We start from the raw sequence: 10,645 nt of genomic DNA on the forward strand, positions 1-10,645 counted from the left end.
TTTGAAAATATTATTCCACAAATATGAAGTATTTTGTGCCTCCCCTCATATTTTGTTTGTCTTTTTTTACCGAACAAAATATGGAATCCCATAGGTAACCAAATGAACATTCAGTAAAACCGTATTTAATACACAAATGTTTATAATATTATTATTCATTAAACTGTTTTGTATTTAAAATAAAACTAGCATTTACATTTGACTTAAACATTGCCAGGGACGATTTTTTTCCGCATACACCGTCATGTTCAAAGCCTCGCAGAACAACGGGGATGCCAAAGTAAAACAAAGCCTGAAATCAATATATATTTTTTTTAATTGGATTGCAATAAAAATAAATTTATTTTAATGTCGAAGATTATTTTGAAAGTTACTGAATAGAAATTTTCTAAACTGTAAAAAATAAATAAAGCAAAAAACTTACCTTTTATTTCAAGGGAAAAAAATATAGAATGAATTCGGTTTTTTCTTTTTGTGTTCAAAACAGAAAATTTGTTTTGGTTGTTGAAATATTTTTAGTATATTGATACAACTTTTATTTTCTGTGTTCAATTTATTAAGAAATAAAATATATAAAAATATAAAGGAATTAAAGTTAAAACATAAAAAAACACGATTTAAACGTAAAATTATTTAAAGAGAAATTCAACTGCTAAAGAATTAATCATTTCAGCCATCGTAACACGGTGTAATAATTATTTCGTTCCTCGTGTAAAAATGTCAAATTTAGATTATATTTGTCAATGCGTAAGACTTGGAAATTACAAAAATTCTATCAACCATGCTATCGAAAAGGAGGCGGCTGCTGCGATTGTCAAAGCTCTTCAAAAGTGGCGCCACTTCCTACTTGGCTGACATTTTAAAGTGATTACAGATCACCAGTTTTATGTTCGTCAACAGTAGAAAATCTAAAATTAAAAATGACAAAATATGTGGTAGAGACGCGTTGGCCGTTGAACTAGTAGTAGTTCAAATTCAGTCTCGTCTATCCTTTGAAAATGCAATTACTGACATATTTTTTCGCATCCCAACGCTTACTCACAATTTGCCAGACCTTTTGCATATTCGATTATATTATCTTGGTGTTACACGGTGTTGCAGTAGTGCTGCGCTGCTGCGTTAGGTATATCAGAATTTGGGGGGAATTTTTGACACCCCTAACACGAAACTGCGAATAAAATATAAAAATCTCGTATTTTTTCCTTTAAAAGTGGGTTGTTTATTTTCTTTATGGAATATATGTGAGAAAATAAAAATAAAAATAAAAAAAAGAAGATTGCTTACTTGGTGGCGCCGGCCTCGAGGGCGGAATTCTAATCTGAGTGGTTGAGAGAACGAGTCTCTTATAGACTTGGAGGAGTAGGGGGAGGCACTATTCTTCTGTTTTTTTTTTTTTTTTTTTTTTTACAAAGGCATCACCACATTATCAAGGCCCAGAGGCCACTCAAGGATAAGGGTTAAAGAGTGTACAGTAGAAATTGGTCAATATAGTAATCATTAGTAATGAAAATTTGGTAAATTTAATAACTTATATGGAACGGCTCATCAAGAACTTATTTACTTTAGACTTGAACACAACCATATTGTAGTCAGCCGGAAAGCAGGAAAACGGAAGACAATTCCACAGGCGTGCAGTTCGAAGAAAGAAGCTTTGTTCATGGAATCTACGTTTAGGTTTAGGCACAGATAAAGAGTGGGGCAAATTATTGACAGTGTTTACAGCTAGACGAGTGTTTCTTGTGAAAGTTTTGCGAGGGGGGACCATAGATTGAAGCTCAGTTGAACACTTTCCATGAAAATAACGATACATCAGAGACAAACTCGCAACATCTCTTCTGTGAGATAGAGGTTGCAAGGAGGAGAAAAGGACATCTCCTACGAGGCTACAAAGTCTATTTTGAACTCTATCAAGGCAGGACAAGTCCTTTCTAGAAGCTCCTGCCCAGATGTGGCAACAGTATTCCATCCTTGGACGTACCAGTGAGATATCTACTGGATCGATAGAAAGATCCCACCATTTTTCCAGCAGCCTTGGCAACAGATTTGATATACGTATTCCATTTAAGATCAGGAGTAATGGTCAAGCCCAGAAGCTTGTCAAAACTTGAGGCCTCCTGAAGACGAGAGCCATTCATTTCAATTGATGACAAATGTGAATTAGAATGTTGATGATGTAAAGAGAGAAGCTTGGTTTTAGATGCATTAAAAGTAACCAGCCACTCCTTTCCCCATTGTACTACGTGCTCAAGATCAGAGGAGAGAGAATTGGAGAGAACTTGGTCGTTTACTGTCTTAGATGTGCTACCATAAATGGTAGTGTCATCAGCATAAATGTCTACAAATGATGTAAGGATATGATTTGGAAGATCATTAATGTAGATCAGGAAAAGAGTTGGGCCCAGGATGGATCCCTGAGGGACACCGGCATTAATACTGTGAGCTTCTGATTTTTGCCCCTCAACTACTACTCTTATGAACCTATCAGAAAGAAATGATTTAATAATTGAGAAGACTTTTCCAGCTATACCATAGCTAGCAATCTTATGAAGTAAACCTTTATGCCATACCCTATCAAAGGCTTTAGATATGTCAAGAGCAATTGCCCTAGAAAGATTGCCACTGTCGAGAGATTTGCTAATCCTATGCGATATAACTGTAAGGACATCTGCTGTAGATCTAGCAGAACGGAAACCATATTGAGTGTCACTAAGAAGGTTATTTTTGTTGAGATGTTTGATTACTTCTGTATTTAACACAGATTCTAGCAACTTACTCATGACGCACAGGAGACTTATTGGCCTGTACTGAGAGGGGGATGAGCGATACCTGAATTCTTAAATACAGGGCATACTGATGAGATTTTCCAGGAAGATGGGAAACTATTCTCCTTAAGACAACGTTTAAACAGTTTTGCAAGTATGGGCGCTAATTCAGGTTGAAGTTTTTTGAGTACTATAATTGGAATACCATCAGGGCCAGTTGCTTTACTCGAATCAATGTTTTTGATTAGCTTCGCAACATCACGTACAGATATACGTATATCACATAGCGTGTTTTCTGATACAGGAGGAAATATTGGGGGTTGGCGGTCTTGGTCGCAAAGGGTAGAATTAGCTGCAAAGTTCTTGACAAAGAGTTTGGCTTTGTCTGATGCTGACGAGATTACCTCAGGTCCATTGATAATAGTTGGGATGGAGCACACGCTTCTGTTCAGGATTCTGTTTGCTATTTGCCAAAACTGGTGGGAACCAAGCCGCTGCTCAGCTACTTTGGACTTAACAGATTGAGCATACAACTCTCTTGCGTTCCTTATTACTTTCTTACAATGGTTGCTGGCAGTCCTGAAAACGGCTTTAGTTTCCATACATCTATTACGTTTGAAGCAGTGGAAAAAGTGATTTCTGTGCGCAATGGCAGCAGCACATTCTGGAGAGAACCATGGCTGGCTGTTAGGTTTTTGCTGAAACTTTTTAGAGGGTATGAAATGGTCAATACCTACAATTAACCATTCAGTTAGGTCTAATACTATAGAGGACACATCCTTTTTAAACATGGAATGCAGAGGTAGATCAGATATAAATGTACGGAAGCTATCCCAGTCAGCCTTAGTGTATCGATATACTGTACGATGAAGAGGTACGTCTGTGGACTTATTACATTTCATTTTTATCTTAATTGATACAACAGAGTGGTCGGAAGATCCAAGAGGCGACAGAACAGAAACTGAACATAGTTCAGGGCAAGTTGTGAGAAAAAGGTCTAGTAGGCTCGCATACTGACCGTCATTATCGGGCACACGGGTAGGTTCCTGGACAATCTGAGTGAGGTCATAGGCAATGGAGAAATCATGACAGAACCTCCCCTCATCATCGGTCTTGTTTGAGTGGGTCAACCATTCGACGTTGTGAACATTGAAGTCTCCACATACGTGAATGTTAGCTGAAGGATAAGTAGAAAGGACTTGGTCAATTTTCTCAGATATGCTTTGAAAGATAGTAACTCCGCTGTTGTGGGGGCGATAGAGAGTAAATATAAATGCAGTAGTGTGAGCTAAAGCAACCCGGAAGCACATATAGGGTAAGTTAGGATCTTCCCTGGAGATGTCCCTCCCACATGAAAAGCTATCTTTAATATAGGCACATATTCCATGCCCATGGCGATCTTGGGGGTCAGATTTAGAAGTTAAGTTAGAGTATCCTGAAATTGCAAACTCATCTAGGGAAATAGCCTGTCCAATGCCAGTTTCACTTAAAAATAAAAGGTCTGGTTTAGTCTCCTGTAATTGGGTTTCAACCTCTGGAAGGTTAGAACGAAGACCCCTGATGTTGGAGAAGGAGACATGGTAGTAGGGGTCTACGTTGGAAGTTGGAGAACCGGGTTTAATCGTATATTTTTTCTTGAAACTTGTCATGATGAAATTTTGGAATTTGTGGACTAGGTCGACAGATTTACTTAGAGCAGGACAGAGAGGGGAAACTAAGAGAGAAAAAGAAACGAAGAATTTTCTTTTTTTTTTTTTTTTTTTGTAGCACATGATAAGGTAAAGCCGTAACAATTACCCACTAGTATGGCATCGAGAGGCCCCACCAGAAGCTACTGCATGGTCCAGATTCCATTCACCAAATGGCAATACAGCAGCCCCAGTACTTTGCACCTGCTGATAGGACAGCCTCCTTAGTGGTTAATCCAAGGTCCGGGTCCCTGACTATCAGGCGGATAACGTCAGCCCAGACAAAACGTTTACCTCCAGCACCCTTACTAGTGACATGGCTACAAGGATAGACATAGAAACAGAAAATTTCCACCAATTCTGCCAACTGTTCGCGCAAAAATACTGCCAACCTAGAAAACAGCTTTTTCTTCTCCCTTTGTCAGAAAAATCACTCATTTAAAAAATGAGGACTGAGGGACAAATAAGAAGAAGCGAGAGTAACATGAGCTGCCGATAACGCATCCACAATGCGTTTTCTACTCTCCATTAAAAAAAAAACAAAACAAAACTATTAAGTATTGTACTTAATAAAAGTCCACCGGACGTGTTTAAGGGAAAGTATGGTGATAGATTCCCCTCTCACGAACTAAAAATGAGTACAATTAGGTAATCTATTTTTGCAATCAACTCGGTAGATGAATAAACATTTATGGACGAGAAAAAAAAGCTAGCATTTAATACAACAGAAGTACATAAATTAAATACTGAAATAAAATGTAGTTATTAATATTTGAATCTAAAAATAAAAAGTGCAAATTAGTAGAGAAAATCACTTATCACAACAACGCTTCCGTCTCCAAATTGCAAACTAGTGAAGAATTTAACTTTTAATAGCGTTCAGAAGATTTTTTTTTTTTTAAATTAACCGTTAAGAGAAAGCGTGATTTTATTCTGAACTTTAACTTAATCACGTTTTAAGCAACTTATGATATAAAAGAAAATCAGATGGGGGGGGGGGGGTTCTTCCGAAGTTAGTTGGTGACGTTATAAGTAATTGCGAGATAAGATGGGAGCCAGAAATTAGGGGTGGGGGATTGAAAATGATAATATAATGGATTGATTATACAATATTTAAGATCAACTTGGTAGATAAACATTTATGGACGAGAAAAAAAAACAACAAAAAAACTAGCATTTAATACAACAGAAATACATAAATTAAATACTGAAATAAAATGTAGTTATTAATATTTGAATCTAAAAATAAAAAGTAAAATTGTTATAAAAGAATTGTGTCTCTGACTAGTACCAGTTCTGTTAATGACTCTCCCTCTCACGATTATTTCAGTCTATGCTACGATTATTCAGTCTACGCTGCTGCGATTATTTTGTAAGTCTATTATCTCCTCTCTGTCTTTTTCCTTTCCTTCTTCTTCACCGAGTCGGATTTCTTTTGTCTTCCACTCGACGTTTTTTTTGTTTTTTTTTTCTCTACTTTTTACTGTTTTTATAACAGTTTTGTTTGAACATTTTTTAACCGTTTTTTAACGGTTCGGCTATGGCCGCTGCTGCGGGCCAGACGCCCATTATTGTTGACACCATGGAGCAGGAAAGTGCCACACCTTCTTTGCCTAACAGTTGGTCTAAACCCCCCAAAATTGACATTGACGTTAAGGACTTCGTGGAAAAGGCAAAACAATGCCTGGAACTCGTCAACGACACCGGCTTAATTGTCAACCTGCCAAAATTAGAGGCGATTAGAAAAAAGTGCCTAACACTATTTGTTGTAGACAGGAAGACTAAAAAGGTTATCAGAGCAACAGCAGACATCGTCATCAACCTCTTGGCCACAGCAGGAGTTAGACCCTTACGCATCATTAAATGTAAGGGTTATAATACCTGGAGCATTCTTCTGAACTCTCCTGAAGAATGCATTACAATATCGCAGAAAGAAATTATTACAGCGCAATACATTCTGAGGACCGAATATATGGGGAAACGACAAACTACGGTTTCAGTTTTTCACGTCCCACACCACATCGAAGGAGAACATCTTGGTGCCTTCTTTTTGAAATTTGGAGAAATGGTATCCGTCCAAGTTGACGAGTTCCATGGAATATGGTCCTTTGACATCCTCCTCGATAAAGAAAACTTCACAAACATTCCTTATTTCCTAGAAGTAGGAGAAGAAAAATTACCCATTATAGTAGCTGGCAGGAGACCAACTTGTTGGAACTGTAGTGAAATTGGGCATCTGACATCGGAATGCTCCTTAAAGAAACCCACACCAAACCCCAAAAGACTCACCGGACAACACCTGGGAAGTACAACCACCACAAGCTTTCCTAAACTTACCAGCCACGATACAACCCCGGATGAACCACTCAGAGGAGAACCCTGGCAGATTGCCCCTGGGAAGAAAACCCCTGGACGCCTGAGCCTCGAGCAACAGAGAGAGCAAGCCATGCTCAAAAATGACCCGGGAAAGGATAAATACCTCGAAATTGTTAACCTAAAAAAGAAACTGGACTCTCAAAAAAAAAAAACACCCCAATCCCCATGCAAATCACCTCCACCAAAAAGCATAAAATTAATAAGTCAGTCCCCCACTACATCCAAAACTCCTTCTCCTTTCAAAATGCCTCCTCCAGTCACAACTCCCATTTCTCCCAAAATATCCAAACTAACACCACTAAGTCCCCTTAAGAAACACAAATCCTCCACTCCTGTTACAGCCACCTCTAAGTCCCCTCACAACACTCCTCCTGCCTCTCCTGAAAAAAACCCTACTGACCCTACTAACATGGATACTACCCCCGCTATTGAACAAAAGAAAAAAACCCTCTACCTCCCTGGAAAGGATATCTGTATCCTTAATACAGCTGCTATTAATAACAGCAAAAACCTAAAAGGCCCGGACCTAGGCAAGTTAGCCGATTTCAGGGAGGTAGGGGGGAAGCTAATAGACACCCCCACCAACTTCCCCAATGCAAGACGGGTTTTAACCGTAATAAGAAAAAGAGAAGAAGCTAAGGACCTATGGCAAATGCTGGAGGAGGCAAACAAGACCTTTAATCTTTCCCCTCCCCTAGCTATCTTTAAAGACTCTGATATAAAAAGCCTAAAAAAATGTTGTGTTGGGAGGGTCCCGGTTAAAATGCACCCCTCCTTGTATAGGATAGTAAAACTAACCTATCCCCTGCATGTCGGCGGTATCTCTCGTGACGGACTCATCGATACTGCGATGGGTACCTATTCCCTCACGAGAGCTGTCGGCACGCTCACGACCGCGATGTTCGTTTCTGGTACTCAACTCTAAGGCACCACCATGGATCTCAAGCTTGCTAGTTTAAATGTCCGAGGGCTAAGGGCCGACTCGCGCAAATGGCGCTTGAGTTTGGACCTGCAGCACCTCGGAGTGGATATCTGTTGTGTGCAGGAAACCCACCTTATTCCTGGTGACTATTTGGGTGCACTGTCTAAGACCTTTGAGGCTTACTCAGCGCACTATAATTCTCGCTCGAGAGGGGTTTCCTGGCTAGTTAAAAGGTCTCTAGATGCGTCGTGTGACCCGTGTTACTTGGATCCGGAGGGAAGACTATGTGTTTTGGATGTTACCATAAAGGGTAGGGCATTACGTCTTATTGGGGTTTATGCGCCCAATAGCCATTCTGAGCTGGCTGGTTTTTTTCGGCGGATCGAGCAGTTCATAGATGTTTCCAGAACGGTTATCTTAGCGGGAGACTGGAACGCTGTCCTGGATCCCGAGTTAGATCGATTTGGGTTAACATCTAGGGGAACTAACAGAGATCGGGATGCTGTTGTATTTCATGAATTTGTGGATAAGTTTGATCTTATCGACAAATTCCGAAATGAAAAGCCCCGTGACTTAGTGTGGACTTGGACAGGTAGAGGCGGCTCCGATTCGATACAGCTCTCGAGCTATATCGACCGGTTCTTAGGCGAGTCGACGTAGGAGTATTGGATTGTCCAAGTTTCCACAATATAGTTTACTCGGATCACAGACTTGTTCGTGTACGGGTAAACTTAGATAGACCTAAGCCTAGATTAGCCGGTTACTGGAAGCTCAACACGTCGTTGTTCGATGTGAAGGGCTTCCGTGACGGGCTATTACTAACCCTACAGTGGGAATTGACGGGGGCTATTATTGGGAATAAGTGGTGGGTAAAAGTTAAGGAAGCCATTAGGTCCTTTGCTGCTGACTTTAGCAAAAGACTCAAACTAGATTCTAGGGCAGCTAAAGTGACACTAGAGTCTAGACTAGATCGGGCGGTGGAGGAGGGGGATAGTGCTAGCGTTAATATAATTAGGGCTCGGCTTGCCTCCCTTGTTGAAAAGGAGCACCAAGCCTTAGCGATTAGGGCTAGGTTAAAAAGAATGCCCCAGGAAGCAACAAACATGGCCGCTGAACTGCGTGCAGAGGAGCTTAGGCAAGCGGCTGATAGGCACATCGCTCGTGTCACATTGCCGGACGGGCGTACCGTGACCACAAACCAGGGTGTGCTGGAGGCGTTTAGATCCCATTTCCAGGAGCTTTTTTCCATGGAACCCGGTCTGTCATTAGAACAGTTCGACACCTATTTAACTGACTTTTCTCGTCTTTCGACGACCGAAGCGGCTAGGTGCGAAGGTGGCATAACGGAGGATGAAGTCATTGAAGCCTTAAAGCGGGTCGGCCTTAATAGGTCACCGGGGATCGATGGTCTTCCCTACGAAGTGTATTTGAGGTTGTCGCACATCTTTGTCCCCTTGCTGACGGTTTTGTTTAACTCATGGTTTAGGAACGGCTCAATCCCCAAGTACTTTACCATGGGTGTGATAAAGCTTGTTCGTAAAAGCAAAGATGGTGGGGATGGGTTAGGTAATTTCAGGCCCTTAACGATGCTTAACGCTGAGTTAAAGATTTTGGCCAAGATTCTCGCACATCGTCTGCAGCTTGTCCTGGCTCGTCTTATTAGCCCCGAGCAAACGTGTGCCGTGAAGGGCAGGACAATCCAGGATAACTTGCACTCGATACGCCTGATGATAGAAAAAGTCGACACTGAGGCCGCGCTGATCAATTTAGATCAGTCCAAAGCCTTCGATAGGGTTGACCATCGGTACTTGGGGGCTGTTTTATCGGCGGCCGGTTTTGGCCTGCAATTTTGCTCTTGGGTTCATCTTCTCTATGCTAACCCCGCGGTGATGGTAGAAGTAAATGGGAAGAGGTCGAGACCCTTCAGTTTGTCACGTTCCATTCGTCAAGGGTGCCCGTTATCACCCATGCTATATGTGCTTGCGATCGAGCCATTTTTGCGCAGGCTAAGAGTGAATCCGGTCCTACGCGGAATCACTTTGCCAGGTGTGAATGCCCAGGCAGAAGTACTCCGCCTATGCCGACGACGTAACTGTGCTTGTAACGAGCAGTGCTGAGATTAGTGTCGTCGGTGTAGAAATCAGATTGTATGAAACGGTAACAGGGGCCAAAATTAACTGCGACAAGTCTTCGGGTTTGCGCATTGGTGCCTGGAGGGGTATGCCCCTTCAGGGGCCCTTTAGTTGGAGCGATGGGCCTTGCAAGATACTCGGCGTCTGGTTTGGTCCTGACCTCCAGCTGGAGAAAAATTGGTTGGAGGTTCTGAAAGCGGTATGGTCTGCAGCTTCACGGTGGATCAGTAGAAACCTTTCATTAAAGGGGCGAGCAGAGGTGTGTAATACCCACATCTATCCAATCGCTATTTATCGTCTATCAGTGCTTCCAATCCCGTCAGATACACTGCTATATTTGCAGAGGACTCTTTTCAACTTCTTATGGCTTGGAAGGGCCCCTAAGGTCTGTCACGATGTCTGCTACCTACATCCTTCTGAAGGCGGTCTAGGTATGCCAAACGTGGAGATTCGGCTATACACGCTACGGCTCTACTACCTAGATCGAATGTGCACACAAGATAGGGAAAACAGTGGCCTCTGGATGGAGGACACTAAGAAAGCCTTCCCGGCTTTGAGAGGGGTGCACTACTCCGAGGGGGAGGCACACAGGTTGCCCCGAGGTGAATGTCCCTTCTATCGCGAGTGCCGGCACGCACTGAAGTCCCTCTTAAGAGTGAAGGAAAGCCTCTCTAACACTCTGCTGTTGTCCCGAAAGGCATTATATCGGGTTTTAGTGAGGGGATCCGTAACGGATGTCATCGGTGGGAGGCTCCCTTTGACGAA

The 10,645-nt window shown here is 41.7% G+C and overlaps 1 protein-coding gene across 2 annotated transcripts in view; it reads right to left on the reverse strand.

The window, feature by feature from the left end:
- Positions 1 to 5,092, reverse strand: part of LOC145263599 (uncharacterized) — a 36,826-nt gene extending 31,734 nt beyond the window's left edge. The window contains exon 1 of one of the 2 annotated variants that reach the window (XM_080120442.1): positions 425 to 1,934. Coding sequence is in view for 1 of the 2 variants with exons in the window: in XM_080120441.1 (XP_079976567.1) it covers positions 2,792 to 4,534 (1,743 nt within the window). In the remaining variant the exon portion in view is untranslated. Of the gene's footprint in view, positions 1 to 424 lie in introns of both variants that reach the window. The other variant, XM_080120441.1, reaches the window with a different exon arrangement.
- Between the last annotated feature and the right edge of the window lie 5,553 nt (positions 5,093 to 10,645).

This window comes from Euprymna scolopes, chromosome 39 (genome assembly GCF_053919585.1).
Source record: "Euprymna scolopes isolate OS-2025 chromosome 39, ASM5391958v1, whole genome shotgun sequence".
Taxonomy (NCBI): domain Eukaryota; kingdom Metazoa; phylum Mollusca; class Cephalopoda; order Sepiida; family Sepiolidae; genus Euprymna; species Euprymna scolopes.